Source organism: Pongo abelii, chromosome 19 (genome assembly GCF_028885655.2).
Source record: "Pongo abelii isolate AG06213 chromosome 19, NHGRI_mPonAbe1-v2.0_pri, whole genome shotgun sequence".
In the NCBI taxonomy this organism is placed as follows: Eukaryota; Metazoa; Chordata; class Mammalia; order Primates; family Hominidae; genus Pongo; species Pongo abelii.
In genome coordinates this window covers 90,808,002-90,824,111 of record NC_072004.2, presented here as the reverse complement: position 1 = coordinate 90,824,111, position 16,110 = coordinate 90,808,002, and the positions used below count along the sequence as shown (strand labels likewise).

The window sequence follows — 16,110 nt, the reverse complement described above, 5'->3', positions numbered from 1 at the left end:
GCATTTTGCATTTTGGCCCGTCTCTCTCATCACTCTTCCCCCCAATTCCTGGGGCTTGGACTAATCAAAAACATTGGTTGATGGCCAGGAGTGGTGGCTCACATCTGTTATCCCAGCGCTTTGAGAGGCCGAGGCAGATGGATCACCTGAGGTCAGGAGTTCGAGACCAGCCTGGCCAACATGGCGAAACCCTGTCTCTACTAAAAATACAAAAATTAGCTGGGTGTGGTGGCAGGCTGCTGTAATCTCAGCTACTTGAGAGGCTGAGGTGAGAGAATGCTTGAACCCAGGAGGCGGAGGTTGCAGTGAGCCAAAATCATGCCACTGCACTCCACTCCAGCCTGGGCAACAGTGCAAGTCTCAAAAAAAAAAAAAAAAAAAAAAAAACAAAGCCAGGCGCCGTGGCTGACGCCTGTAATCCCAGCACTTTGGGAGGCCAAGGTGGGTGGATCACCTGAGGTCAGGAGTTCGAGACCAGCCTGACCAACATGGAGAAAACCCATCTCTACTAAAAATACAAAATTAGCCAGATGTGGTGGCACGTGCCTGTAATCCCAGCTACTCGGGAGGCTGAGGCAGGAGAATCCCTTGAACCCAGGAGGCGGAGCTTGCGGTAAGCCAAGATTGCATGCCATTGCACTCCAGCCTGGGCAACAAGAGCAAAACTCCGTCTCAAAAAAAAATTAAAAAAAATGGCTGATTCCATTACTCTTTCCTCTTTCCTCCCTGCTTTCACTTTGCCGTTCAAACCAAATCCTTCTTGATTAGCTCAGCACCAAGTACTGGCTCCCTCCTCAGCCATCCCTATGTGTAGTTCAGTGGCACTTGGGGCCAACTGCTTGTCTTACAGATTAGGCAACTCTAGATTACAAAGCACTGAAAGCAGGGGCTTCATCTGGTTGATCTTTGACCCTGCAGAGCCCCTTGCACACAGGTGATGCTCAATAAATACTTGGTGAAAGAACAATTCATTTTCTGTGTTTCAATGGGCTTGTTTTCTCTATAAAATCAGATGCTTGGCTATTCTCACCTCAGCGCTATTTTGTTGGCTTCCAGAAGGCACATTAACACTAGGTGTGTTCTGTTCTATCCTTTAATTGGAAGAGCTTTGGAAACTGAAAAATAAGAATTATTTCTCCAAGCCTCATCTTCTGCCACTCCCCCGTACTCACCGGCCTCATACAGGAATTGAACTACTTAGCACTGCACAGAACACGACTTTCTCTCTCACGCCTCCGTTCCTCTGTACTTAGCCTCTGTACTTACGTGCCATTCCCTTTCCCTGAAATGCCCTTACTCTGGCTTCTCTGCCTGGCAAATTCCTACTCATCCTCCAAGACTCAGCTCAGACATCGCCGCATCACGTCTGTGAAGGCTCTTCTGCAATGGGCAGTGTGGCAGTCCCCCCTCCATTTTTTTAGCTTCCTCAGCAAACTCCAAATAATTATAACAGTACTTATGGCATTATTTGTTTATTTTTCTTCTACTTCCTAGACCGTGAATTCCTTAAGGGCCAAGATTTCTGTTCTATACCCAGCACAGTGTTCGGCCTATATTTGAGAATCCGGTCGGTACAAACTCTGCGGTGATTCAATCAATGAGCAAACAAACTCACCAATCATTCAACACTGCAGAGTTTGTACGGACCGGATTCTCAAACATTTTAAGACCTGGTCCTCTATTTGGAGTGCTTCATTCTGGAAGATCTCTTCCTCCCCCCAGCCCCTACCCATCCAACTGCCTAGGTTTGGTAGAAGAGGAAAAGAAAGTGATTAGACGGGGAAAGAGTCCTTCAGGGCTAAGCTGTCATTTACCCGCTCTGGCACCGAGAGGGTTACGGCGACCCGGGGGCGGAGCCGTGCCGAGGCCACCTGCTGCGGGGCGGTCTGGCGCATGCGCCCTGACACCTAGCTGGTTCCCTACCTGCAGGGGCCCGGCTGAGGAGGAGCGCTTGCGCTCTGGGCCTTTTCCGCCGAGGGAAGTCTCGCGGGGGCGGGGCGGGGCGGGGCCTCGTGGAGAAGTTCTCGCGGGACACCGACGGGGAGCGGAAGCGAGGAGGCATTGCTGCTTCGGCGACCGGGCGGCGGCGGCGGCGGCGGCGGCGGCGTCTGTGGCAGAGCCTGTGCCTGTGGCGGTGACGGCGGCGGGAGCAAGCGCTGCCCTCGCAGAGGAGCCTTGGGGACGCCGGCCGCTCGCAGCGTTGTGGAGGGGCGGGCCGGACGCTGAGCGGAGTAGCTGCGCCACGGTGAGTATGGGAGGCTGCGCTCAGCGCCTCTCTGGTGATTTTTCCTCTCGGCTCTACAGCGGGAGTGGGCCCCGGGGGAACCGGGACCGGCCCCGGGGTTCGCGTCGGGGCGGCGAGGCTTTGGACGTGGAGCGGAATCCCGGGGGCTCCGGACTCTACGTTTCCCCTTTTGGGGCGCTTCCTTCCTGGGGACCGTCCTCCTCCGGCTGTCGGCTCTGGGCAGTCCGGGAGTCCGGGGGAAGAGGTCGGGGTTCCCTGGCGAAGTCCCCTGCCTTCATCGGGAGGGTTTGCACGGAAGGGGCCCGGGAAGCCCAGGCGGGCCGAACGCCGACTGAGTCAGTCTGCCCGAGCCTGGCGGCTGGGGACTGCTGTGGGCTGCAGCTGCGGTGATTGATGTGCCTTCGACCTGCACGGCAACCACGTCACCATCTCTTGGCGTCTTTGGGCTTAATTTTGTGCGGGAATCCAGCTTGGGGCAGAATGTTTGCTGCTGGAGCCGGGGGAGATACCTTTATTCTGACACTTAAAAAAAACTATTTGAAAAATATTTGTCAAGAAAAATTCAGCAGTAGCAGGTTGGACTGCACCGAGGAAGGATTGCGGCGAGAGCCGGCGCTGGTAATTTTCATTTGCGGCGCGCCCTCTCTGTGATTGTAAGCCACACATGAGTTATGGCTTGTTTAGAAAGTTTTTCAAGGCTGGCTTCAAACGCTCTGAAAGTGCAGTTTGCAGGGGACTGAAGTGCACTTGAGGTCTGTCTCTTCTTGATGCTGTTGACTTTCAGAAATGTCAGACACATGAGAGAAATTAGCATTAGTCTATTTTGGCTTTCTTACCCCTCTTTCTCCACTTATTTCCTTCCCTCTCTATCTACTTCTGTCCATTCCACTAGGGACACGAAATGCTTGTGTAGTGCAAGTCATTTGCCCCTTCCTCCCCCCACCCCCCCTTTTTTTCTAATCTACTTCCCCTTCCTCCTTGTAGTCCCCACTCTGGCGTAATTTTTCGAGGTTTCTTCCCTTTCGTGCTGTTCGTTTTCTCTCATTTCAAGATTCTGTCTTTTTTCTCGGGAAGAGACCCTCTTTCCTTGCTTTCGTTCCTTTACTTTTGCGCGTCCCCTGCGTTCCCTGCAGTCAGCCAGAAGGGTTGCTAGAGAGCCGTGGGAGGCTGAAGTACCCTCTCTGAGAACGGGAAGGCTCAAAAGATTGAATTCATCCCTAAGAAATCAGTCCTGCCACTAGGTCACAAGTGTGGTTTGCTTGTATTATTTTTGTCTTTTAGTCTTTTTCTTTTAAGATTATGCTTCTATGCCTACTTATGCTTTCTTCTAGTATGTCTTTATAATAGTAAGGAAGATTGGGTCAGCTCAGGGCTTACATGACTTTTTTTTTTAGGCAGAGTTTTGCTCTTTTTGCCCAGGCTGGAGTGCAATGGTGCGATCTCGGCTCACTGCAACTCTGCCTCCTGGGTTCAAGCGATTCTCCTGCCTCAGCCTCCCGAGTAGCTGGGATCCCAGGCGCCCACCACCATGCCCAGCTAATTTTGTATTTTTAGTAGAGATGGGGTTTCCCTGTGTTGCCCAGGCTGGTCTTGAACTCCTGACCTCAGGTGATCCACCCGCCTCGGCCTCCCGAAGTCTTGGGATTACAGGCGTGAGCCACCGCGCCCGGCCAGAGTTAATTCTTATAATCAGCTTTCTTCTACTAAACACAAGCATTTATTTATTTATTTTATTTTTTTGAGACGGAGTCTCGCTCTGTCGCCCAGGCTGGAGTGCAGTGGTGCGATCTCGGCCCACTGCAGCCTCCACCTCCTGGGTTCAAGCGATTCTCCTGCATCGCCCTCCCGAGTAGCTGGGATTACAGGTGCTCACCACCACGCCTGGCTAATTTTTGTATTTTTGTAAAGACAGAGTTTCACCATGTTGGCCAGGCTGGTCTCGAACTCCTGACCTCAAGTGATCTGCCCATCTCAGCCTTGGGATTACAGACATGAGCCACTGCGCCCGGCCTAAACTTAAACGTTTAAATGTTTGAGGCACTTTACTTCGTCAACAAGTTATTCAGATTTGAGAGGCTTGCTAGGTTTTAAATACTACTAGTTGATGGTACTTAGAGATTCTTCTCAGTAATTGCTGTTATCATGTTGCATGTTGTCCATCAGAGTTCTAATTGTTACACATACAACAGAAGAGGAACGGATTTTGGAGAAATGAAGTAATACAGAATAGAGAGTCACCATGCCCTCCAGAGAGAAATTAATACTTGCTTAATTCAGAGGAACTCTCCACCATTACTGAATGGCTTTTGAGAGTCTGTATATATATATATATATATATATATTTTTTTTTTTTTTTGGTCAAAGTTGCCTTTTTCCTAGTTGTGCCAAGTGAATATGCATTATTTCCTTTTTTTTTTTTGAGACAGATTCTTGCTCTTGTTGACAGTCTGTATATATATATATATATATATATATATTTTTTTTTTTTTTTTTTTTTTTTTTGGTCAAAGTTGCCTTTTTCCTAGTTGGGCCAAGTGAATATGCATTATTTTCTTTTTTTTTTTTGAGACAGATTCTCGCTCTTGTTGCCCAGGCTAGAGTGCAATGGCATGATCTCGGGTCACCGCAACTTCCTTCTCCTGGGTTCAGGCAATTCTTCTGCCTCAGCCTCCCTAGTAGCTGGGATTACAGGCATGCACCACCACGCCTGGCTAATTGTGTGTTTTTAGTAGAGACAGGGTTTCTCCATGTTGGTCAGGCTGGTCTGGAATTCCCGACCTCAGGTGATCCACTCACCTCAGCCTCCCAAAGTGCTGGGATTACAGGCGTGAGTCACCGCGCCCGGCCAATATGCGTTATTTTCATTTCATGCAAGGACATTGTAGTGCATTATCTGGAATGCACATTTTAAAATCTGGTTAAGGCATCCTTATGGTATAGCAGTGATTTAAAATTTAGTATCCATAAAAATCACTGGGAGATCTCTTTAAAATTAGGTTCTGGTAGAACTCCAGGATGTACCCCACAGTGAATCAGTCTCTGAATGGGTGGATTTTGATACAGATGGTCTAAGGATCAAAACTGTTGTTACCGAATGCAGCCATACATAATAAGACTGATGTGTGGCTTTAAGTAATTCAACTTAAAATTACATTTTTCTGTGTATACACAAAGTCAGTATTTAGAATAGCCTAATGGAATGAGTGACTATAAGCGTGATTCATTTTTATGTGTGTAAATTTTTTAGCATTCTTAATACTGTGATGTGGAGTGATTTAACTTAAAATTTATACTTAGTAGGGTCATTAATTTGCCTACCAGAGAATTCTTCTGATTCTGTAGACTCAGACTAAAGATTTTTCAGCTTTACAGTGGTGTGAAAGCAACAGCACTCAGTAAAAACTATACTTCCACTACCCATATAACTGTTTTGTTTTTCACTCTCAGTACACTAGTCAGTAAATTACAGGAGATATTCATCACTTTGTTATAAAATGGGCTTTGTGTTAGATGATTTTGCTCAACTGTAGGCTAATGTGTTTGGAGCACGTTTAAGGTAAGGTAAGCTAGGCTAAGCTGTGGTGTTTGGTAGGTTAGGTGTATTAAAATGCATTTTCGTTTTTTTTGGTTTTTTTTTTTTTTTTTTGAGATGGAGTCTGGCTCTGTCGCCCAGGCTGGAGTGCAGTGGCGCAATCTTGGCTCACTGCAAGCTCCGCCTCCCGGGTTCACGCCATTCTCCTGCCTCAGCCTCCCGAGTAGCTGGGACTACAGGCACCCGCCACTACGCCCGGCTAATTTTTTGTATTTTTAGTAGAAACGGGGTTTCACCATGTTAGCCAGGATGGTCTCTATCTCCTGACCTCGTGATCCACACTCCTCGGCCTCCCAAAGTGCTGGGATTACAGGCATGAGCCACCGCGCCCGGCCTAAAATGCATTTTCATTGTAACAGTATTTTCAACTGATGATGGTTTCATCAGGATATCTGCCTATGCAGATGGAAACTCCACATTTAATCTTAGAACATGTAGGCTAGTATTTGAAAAGAGACTGAAAATACTAGTTAAGGTCTCTGGTTTATACTAGATTATAATAATAAAATCATCACAAGCCCACACTATAGTGGATAATTAGTTAGCTCAGTCTTTTGGAGAGAGCCAGAGACTTCTGCCAGGCAGTTTACAACCATTATCTCTTTTAATTATCGGAATGACTTTGTAAGGTAGTTGCTGTTGTTATTCCCATTTTCCAGTTAAGGGATACTAGAGATTACAGAATATAAGTTACTTCTCCAGTGTCCCCTCAATAGTAAGTGGAAAGTGACATTTGAATCCAAGTCTAACTCCAGAGCATCAGTAAGCTTTTTGGTTTGTGTTGTAACTGCAAAAGTAACACATGCCTGTTGTAAAAATAATGAAAATACGATTGAGGTGTATCATGCAGAAAGTAAAAGTGTTCTGTGATCTCGCTAGCAGAGATAACCATTGTTAGCCTTTTTTTTAAAGCACATACTGGTGTATTATTTTGCCTTACAGAAATAGGATAAACTATAATTTTTCTGCAGCTTTAAAAATTTGAGGTGAATGGCTTGAACCTGGGAGGTCGAAGTTGCTTTGAGCAGAGATCACACCACTGCACTCTAGCCTGGGCGACAGAGCAAGACTCCGTCTCAAAAAAAAAAAAAAAAAAATTGATAACATATCCTGGTATTTATGTAGATACTCCATACACAAGCTCATGGATATTGATCAAGGGTGTGGGTGTATATGTGTATGTTGCACATTGTGTTTTGTCTCATTGTTTCAGTGAGATAAATCTGGGAAGTGGAATTGCTTGGTCAAGAGTATATATTGGTTGGGCACAGTAGCTCACACCTGTCACCCCAGAACTTTGGGAGGCTGAGGTGGGCGGATCACTTGAGGTTCGAGACCAGCCTGACCAACATGGTGAAACCTCGTCTCTATTTGAAAATACAAACATTAAAAACACACACAAACACACAGAGAAAATTCAAAAATTAGGTGGTGGTGGCACGCCTGGAATCTCAGCTACTTGGGAGGCTGAGGCAAGGAGAATCGCTTGAACCCAGGAGGTGGAGGTTACAGTGAGATGAGATCACACCACTGCATTCCAGCCTGGGCAACAGAGCGAGACTCTGTCTCAAAAAGAAAAAAGGAGCATGAGGCTGGGTATGGTGGTACGCATGTAATCCCAGCACTTTGGGAGGCCAAGGCCGGTGGATCGCCTGAAGTCAGGGGTTCGAGACCAGCCTGGCCAACATAGTGAAAGCCCGTCTCTACTAACAATACAAAAGTTAGCCAGGCATGGTGGTGCACGCCTATAGTCCCAGCTACTTGGGAGGCTGAGGCAGGGGAATTGCTGGAACTCAGGAGGCAGAGATTGCAGTAAGCTGAGATCGTGCCATTGCACTTCAGCCTGGGTGACAGAGCAAGACTCCATCTCAAAAAAAGGAGTATGTATTTACAAAAATTAGCCAGGTGTGGTGGCACACACCTGTAGTCCCAGCTACTTGGGAAGCTGAGGCGGGAGGATGGCATGAGCCTGGGAGGTCAAGGCTGCAGTGAGCCAAGATGGCACCCACTGCACTCCAGACTGGGTGACAGAGCAAGACCCTGTCTCAAAAAAAAAGAGGACGTATTAATATTTCAAAATTGTCGGTCAGGGCAGGGCACGGTGGCTCACACCTGTAACCCCAGCACTTTGGGAGGCCGAGGTGGGCAGATCACGAGGTCAGGAGATCGAGACCATCCTGGCTAACACGGTGAAACCCCATCTCTACTAAAAGTACAAAAAAATTAGCCGGGCGTGGTGGCGGGCACCTATAGTCCCAGCCACTCGGGAGGCTGAGGCAGGAGAATGGCGTGAACCTGGGAGGTGGAGCTTGCAGTGAGCCAAGATTGCGCCACTACACCAGCCTGGGCGACAGAGCGAGACTCCGTCTCAAAAAAATAAATAAGTAATTGTTGGTCGGGCGTGGTGGCTCCCGGCCTGTAATCCCAGCACTTTGGGAGGCCAAGGCGGGTGGATCACGAGGTCAGGAGTTCAAGACCAGCCTGACCAACATGGTGAAACCCCGTCTCTACTAAAAATACAAAAGTTAGCCAGTCGTGGTGGTGGGGGCCTGTAATCCCAGCTACTCAGGAGGCTGAGGCAGGAGAATAGCTTGAACCCAGGAGACGGAGGTTGTGGTGAGCCAAGATCGCGCCACTGCATTCTAGCCTGGGTGACAAAGCGAGACTCCACCTCAAAAAAAAAGAAAAACAAGATTGTCAAGGCCAGGTGTGGTGGCTCACCCCTGTAATCCCAGCACTTGGAGAGGCTGAGATGGAGAGGATCACTTGAGTCCAGGAGTTTGAGATCAGCTTGGGCAACATGGTGAGACCTGGTCACCACAAAAAAAAAAAAAAAAAAAAAAAAGCCAGGCATGGTGGTGTGCACCTGTAGTCCCAGCTACTTGGGAGGCTAAGGCAGAAGGATGGCTTGAGCCAAGGAGTTTGAGGCTGAAGCGAACCATGATTGCTCCACTGCACTTCAGCCTGGGCAATAGAGCGAGACTCTGTCTCAAATAATAAAAGTAAATAGGCCGGGCGCAGTGGCTCACGCCTGTAATCCCAGCACTTTGGGAGGGCAAGGTGGGCGGATCACCTGAGTTCAGGAGTTCAAGACCATCTTGGGCAACATGGCGAAATCCTGTCTCTACTAAAAATACAAAAATTAGCTGGTCATGGTTGCAGGCACCTGTAATCCCAGCTACTTGGGAGGCTGAGGCAGGAGAATCGCTTGAACCCAGGAGGTGGAGGTTGCAGTGAGCGGAGATCATGCCACTGCACTCCAGCCTGGGGGATAGAGCAAGACTCTTGTCTCTAAAAAATAAATAAAAGTAAATAAAAGTTATCAATAGATTACCAAAGAGCTCACCAAAAAGATTGAGCTGAGCTCATTAATTCCTTGCTGTAGTGTGGGTTCTGTGGTGATTTTATTATTATTATGTAACACCAAGCCACATTGTCAGTTAGTAACTTCTCAAAATGTTGAATCAATGGACACCGGGTAGGGTAAAAAGTCTGTTTGTGCCTGGTGTGGTGGTTCATACCTGTAATCCCAGCACTTTGGGAGGCCAAGGCAGGCAGATCTGTTGAGCTTAGGAGTTTGAGACCAGCCTGGGCAGCATAGGGAGACCCCATCTCTACAAAAAAAAAAAAAAAATGAGCAGGGTATGGTGGCTGGTGCCTGTAGTCCCCACTAAGGAGGCTGAGGTGGGAGGATCCCTTGAGCCCAGGAGGCGGAGGTTGTAGTGAGCCACGATCACGCCACTGCCCTCCAGCCTTTGCTACAGAGTGAGACCCTTTCTGAAAAATAAATAAATAAATAAATAAAAGTGTGTTTACTCAAAGTATTGCAGATTAGCTATTATAAATATTTTTAAAATTTGCCAATTAGTATATGAAAGAACTGATTGTTTTAATTTGCATTTCTTTTCATATGTTTTAAATAGAGTAACATTTTAAATTTCTTTTGAAGGCTGGGTGCAGTGGCTCATGCCTGTAATCCCAGCACTTTGGGAGGCTGAGGTGGGAGTTTGAGACCAGCCTGGCCAACATGGCGAAACCCCATCTCTACTAAAAATGCAAAAGTTAGCCAGGCTTGGTGGTGCGCACCTGTAGTCCCAGCTACTTGGGAGGCTGAGGCAGAAGAATTGCTTGAGCCTGGGAGGCGGAGGTTGCAGTGAGCTGAGATCGTGACACTGCAGTCCAGCCTGGGCGACAGAGCTAGATGCTGTCTCAAAAAAAAAAAATTAATTAATTAATTTTGAGTGATTATTACATGTCAGGCTCTATCCAAAGCACTTAATGTGTTACCTATGTTGTCTAATTTAATCCTCAGTGGATCTTATAAGGTAGATATTATTCTCATTTTACAGATGAGAAAACTGGAGTTTGTTTCACAACTTTGCCCAAAACTGTAGCTGTAAGTGTGAGGGGCCTGCCTCTAGAGACCATGAAGATTCAACACTAAGCTATACTGGACTGGTGTCATATATTTTATTTTCTGTGAATTTTGGGAAGAAGAGAGTTAAATGGAAGAAAGAAAAAAGTCTTACAAATACCTTTAGGATAGTAGTTTTTTGGATACAGTTGACATTGTTTGAAATGAATGATTAAAACTGTACTTACCTTTCTTAAAATTCACTGCTTGGAATGGGCTGGTAACAGTTTCGAGGTTACTCTCGTTAGGCTTCAGTGTTTAGTACATTCTTGGGAAGTGAACAGCAACATCTACTCTGTTAAAATCATTACACATTGTGTCTGCTTTCAGATTTCTTCCTTTTAGTAATTAGTGTTGTGTATGTGTTAGATTTTTTTTCTGTCTTTACTGAAACACACCCTTTTGAATTCCTTTAGCGAATATGCTCTTTTGGGTGGATAACCTAATAAGCTTTCCTCTTTGAGTTTTCTGTTTTTTTACTCAGCACAGCCATGGACGTAGGGATTTAATTTTCTGTCAAACTCTGCATCTCACAAAGCAATAGTTACTCAAAACATGACTTTCAAGAAAGTTATTCTTTTTAAGCTTTCAGCAGATGAGTTGAGTAGCAGCAGGAAAGCAGGTATTGAGAACTGTCTTGGTTTTTGTACTGCTGTTGAGTAACATTGCAGTTGTCTTAAATCCTGAATGACACAGAAGCTTATGGCTGGTCTTACTACATAGCACCTTGAAAGTGACAGGGCTTTTCATTTCTATCTGATATCTGTTTTTCAAAAATAAAACTCCTTATTCTTTTCCTATCATTTTAAGTATTCTTCAGCTTGCTATCACTAATACATAGTCTCAGCAATAGAGACCAGTTAAAATAAATAGGCTGAGGAAAATCTTGATAGTAGGAGAGATTTTGGAGCATTCGTTAAAAGTAAAAATAGGGCTGGGCGTGGTGGCTCACTCTCCCCTGTATTCCTAGCACTTTGGGAGGCCGAGGCAGGCAGATTGCTTAAGGCCAGGAGTTTTGAGACCAGCCTGGGTCTTAAAAGGTAGATATTATTCTCATTTTACAGGTGAGGAAACTGGAGCTTGTTTCAAAAGTTTGCCCAAAATCGTAGCAGTTAGCGTGAGGGGCCTGCCTCTAGAGACCATGCAAATTCAACACTAAGCTATACTGGACTGGTCTCACATAGTGAGACCCTGTCTCTACAAAAGTAGAAAAAGTAGCCGGGCATAGTGGCCCACACCTGTAGTTCCAGCTACTTGGGAAGCTGAGGCATGAGGATTACTTGAGCCAAGGAGGTCAAGGGTGCAGTAAGCCATGACCATGCCACTGCACTCGTGCCTGGACAACAGAGCAAGAACCTGTCTCAAAAAAGAGAAAAGAAAAAGTAAAAGTAGATACACAGGGAACTAGGCAAGTAAAAAATAGAACATTAAGCAGTTGCTAATGCTGGGGAAAATTGAAGGATTGTACAAAAAAGTATGTTTGGGTCAGGCACAGCGGCTGATGTCTGTAATCCCAGCACTTGGGGAGGCCAAGGTGGGCGGATCACTTGAGGCCAGGAGTTCAAGACCAGCCTGGCCAACATGGCGAAACCCGTCTCTACTAAAAATATAAAAAGTAGCCAGGCTTGTTGGCACGTGCCTGCAGTCCCAGCTACAGGCCGAGGTAGGAGGATTACTTGAATCTGGGATGTGGAGGTTGCAATGAGCCGAGATCATGCCACTGTACTCCAGCCTGGGCAATCTTAGAGAGAGAACTCTATCTCAAAAAAGAAAAAAAAAGTATTATTGGTTTTAATGCATTATTTAAATTATCAGTGAGTAGTATTTCATAATATACTACTGATTAAACCAGAATATGTGATATTACTGGTATAGGTCAGGGGAAACTAAATCTTCACCTTTCGGACAATAGATAATGGCTGGAATAAACTAAGAAAGCAGTAAAAGCACATTCTTTAGAAACACTCTATCCATTTTGTGCATTGACCACAAAATTAAAAAAAAGAAAAATACTCTAAGTAAATACAAAGAGAAAGCAAAAAACAAAATTGAGAGTGATCGCCTGTGGGTTGTTGGTAGGGAGCTGCTCTTTTTCATAAGCCTTTTAATACTCTGACTTTTAAAATTATGTACATGGATTAGTTTGATCAAAATAACTACAGAGAGTGTAAGTGAAGGGCATTTAAGGATACACAAAAATAAATATTCTCAGATCAACCTCCGTATTTTTTAATATTTGCTGGGACTCTTTCTTTACTTTCCCTGTTACAGCCAGCACCACATGGAATATCTTAGGTATGGCCTGAAGGAACAAACATTGGTTTGGTTTATTAGTTACCTGCAGCAGAATGTTTGGCTTTCAGAATTTGACTGAAGGACTCATTGTCAGACGATTTATTTTCTTTTTGATAATACTTATCTCAGTCTAATCTTAATATTCCCCACTGGTTTACTACTTGGTCCATTTGCAGCTATGCTTAATTAGTGCCCCAATTGTCAACTTTAGAACAAAGGAATAATAATCACTTGTGCCCCTCAAATGAGCTGCTGGGTTGTAGTTATCCAAGAAAGGTGTCACTATAAATAATCTGTCCCAGTTCTGTTGTTTTCTGCTTTTGTTTAGCAAGTATGAAAACAGTGACCGAGCTAAACAGAACGGGGCTTTATTTTTATTTAGTTATCCACAGATCTAGGTTGTGTCCTATATTCATGGCTGGAGATGCTTCACTACACCGGTGATTGTACTACTGCCAGTTCATCATCATCTGATACAGTATCTCAGGGTTCTCACAGAACCTTTTACCTGCAAAATGCAGTTTGCATCAGTTTTATACTCTGCTTGCTCTAAGAAGCTGTGCACAGGGAGACTGTGAGAGAGACTTCTCTTTGACCTTCTTCGGGCACCATCTCCCTGCACTTTCTTTCCCAAACAAGATACTTGGCAGCTCAGATTCTGAAAAAGGGATTCCTTTCAAGTGTAGATTAGGACTTCAGCTCTGCTCCTTAGGTTAGTTAGAAATAATGTGGAGCTATTTATGGAGTGCTGAGCCTTGGTCATTTATTTCATTCCTGGTGGGGACCCCAGAGTCTTGGGGATCTGCAGGGGAAAGGGAGCCTTATGCAAGAGCGTCATCCCCACCATTTCCACCGGTACACAGCTCGGAGCTATGATCTTTCTCTGGTTACCTGAGCTTGCCGATCACAGCATGGAAGTGCAGGGGAAAGCCGCCGGTGCTTGCAGCAGTAAATGGATTGAAAAAGCAGTTCCTACATTTACTTTCTCCTGCTCTCCTGGGAGCAGATCATGGTTTAGTTTCGAGAAGAGTGCAGCAGCTCCAGAGCAAAGAGTCTTGCTTTGCTTGCTCTTGACTGTGGAGTAGGGAAGCCAGCATTCTCAGAAGACCAGAAAGGATGGCGGGGGGGAAGGGAGGGAGACAGGCCTGTTTAACCGAGAAGAGACAGGTGCCATCCCCAGGGTGAGGCCTTCCTTTCAGTGGACCGTATTTGGTGCTGGAGAACAGCCTGTGAGGAGTAAAGGAGGAAAGGCGGAGACTGAGTGGGACTCCAGCCGGTTCCTGCACGCAGTGCACACCCAGCGGGAAGGAAGAGGAAGTGTGTTCAGGAATAGCTCAGGCAGCTGTGCCATTGGCCGGCAGGCCTGTCAGTCGCCTGGGGGCTGAGGCTGAAAAGAGGAAGAAGTGGGGGGGGGCTGTTGCCTGGAAGGGAGGGAGGAGGGCTGAGCCAGGCCGAGCCAGGGGGCGTGGGGGCTGGGACAGCAGGCCGATTGGCAGGGCGGGGTTGCCTTCAATCCTGGCCACTGCTCTTAATCGTCCCTCTCCTGCTTCAGGGTGGCATTGTGTGTCCCAGAGTGCCGGAGCGAGTCCCAGAAGAGAGGCGAGGCTAAGCCCAGAGCGCTGGGTTGCTTCAGCAGGGAAGACTCCCTTCCCCCTGCTTCAGGCTGCTGAGCACTGAGCAGCGCTCAGAATGGAAGCCATCGCCAAATATGACTTCAAAGCTACTGCAGACGACGAGCTGAGCTTCAAAAGGGGGGACATCCTCAAGGTAAGTGCTGATGCCGAGCACAATGCTGAGATCGCTCTCCTCGTGCTCACCCACCTTCTTTCGCCCTGATTACACACAAAGAAGCTGTGTTTTTCATTGTACACTTTTAACATTTACCATCATATTTGTTCTGGAGAGCTTGAGATAGATGCTGAGTAGAATATTAAATATGACTTAAGTGAGTTGGTGTGATGTGTGGTGTTTAACTGCCTTTGTGTGAATGCTTCATTTGTCTGTTGATACTGGTAATATTTCAAGTAAAGTCAAAGTAATGTGATTGTAGAAAGGAAGTATATCAGTAGATTGATTTGCCCTGTAGAGTTTTATTTTAAAAATAGCATTTTTTAAAAAGACCTAGACCTGAAGTATTTATGTAAAAGCATTCAGTTAGTCTTATTTTATATAGCCAAAGGATTTTGCATTCTGGAATATGATTTTGGTAGGTTAGAAATTAATTTTCCCAGTTTAGAGAGGTTGTTAGAAGTACATACCAAGACTCATTAAAGAACCTCAGTGTGTTTTTATTCTTTGTGAAAAAACAAATGGAGTTCTAAATAATAAGGTGCAACCTGCTATTGTACAAGTCAGATTTCGACTTTCTTAAAAGAAACTTGAGGAGCAATTACCACATATTAAACTCTAATTGCACGAAAAGAAACCTGCTGACAGTTTAAAAATCAGCTTCTATACCATGTGCAGCTTATTTTGAGCCCCACTATTTATGTGAGAATTCGCTCTCCCCCAGCACATGTTAATTATGTTGTTTACCCAATTGACTGTAGCAGTTTGTCCTTTTGGATGTGTAATTTATTTTAACGAGGATGAGTGTTATCAAAGAGTATGTTAACTTTAAAGGAGGAAAGGCTGAAGCTTAATGTTTGAGTGTTCCCTGTGTCTCAAGTTTTGACATTTTTCCTTCTGAGCCTTAGACTGATTGTTGGAATTTGCTACCTCATTTGTTTACTACCCCTGAATGAAATTCTTAGAATTTTATAAAGAGAAAGCAAGTGGAGATGTAGAAATATGGTTCTTTATAAAAGGACGTGCAGTTTTTTTACTTTTAAGTTATGTGGACTTATTAATAGTCTCTATTTTGCCCTCATTGCCCAAGGCGTAGAGTTCTACTCTGAAGTTAACTGCCCAGTAATTTTTTAATGTTAGAAATGTAGGTTGAGCCTCATAGAAGATGATGCTGCAGAGCCCTTTAAAGAGAAGAAAACTTTGTGTCTGTGTGTTCATTTCAAAGCTGTGTTTGTGACACCACACTTTTTGAGGGTATTCTCAAAGTCAACATAAATTGTCAGAAAGCAGACGGAACCAGCTATAGGTTTCTATTTTCTTGGACTAGAGAAAATATGCCCAGCTAGAGATCAGGGCAAAGTTAACTTAAACTCCAAAATTGCTTAGTTTTCATTGGTGTATGGGAGAGGTAATTTGATGTTTCTGTAGGTGATTACTGTTTTCCGCAGATAACCCACTTGTGATGGTATAAGATGGGCTACTCAAATGCCCATCTATAGCCTGTACAAAAGCCCTTTTGGGCTAGTATTTTTTGTTTTTGATACAAACTTAGATTTCTTCATAAGTTTATCTTAGAAACTTGAACCTAGAAGGCTGGTGGTTCATATTTTTCTCTAAATCTGTCCCATTGCACATTAAGCACTGAAGCAACAAATTAAAACAAAACCAGGGGCATGCAGTCTCTTTTTAAGAATTTTTTTTTTTTTTTTTTTGAGATGGAGTCTCGCTCTGTCACCCAGGCTGGAGTGCAGTGGTGCAATCTGGGCTCACTGCAAG

General features: G+C 45.2%; 1 protein-coding gene across 2 annotated transcripts in view; it reads left to right on the top strand.

Moving 5' to 3' along the window:
• The first annotated feature begins 1,976 nt into the window (after nt 1-1,976).
• The window catches only part of GRB2 (growth factor receptor bound protein 2), an 87,756-nt gene continuing 73,622 nt past the window's right edge, over nt 1,977-16,110 (top strand). The window contains exons 1-2 of one of the 2 annotated variants that reach the window (XM_009252017.4): nt 1,977-2,245; nt 14,099-14,313. In XM_009252017.4, the coding sequence (XP_009250292.1) occupies nt 14,236-14,313 (78 nt within the window). In that variant the 5' untranslated portion in view covers nt 1,977-2,245; nt 14,099-14,235. 2 annotated transcript variants of the gene reach the window in all.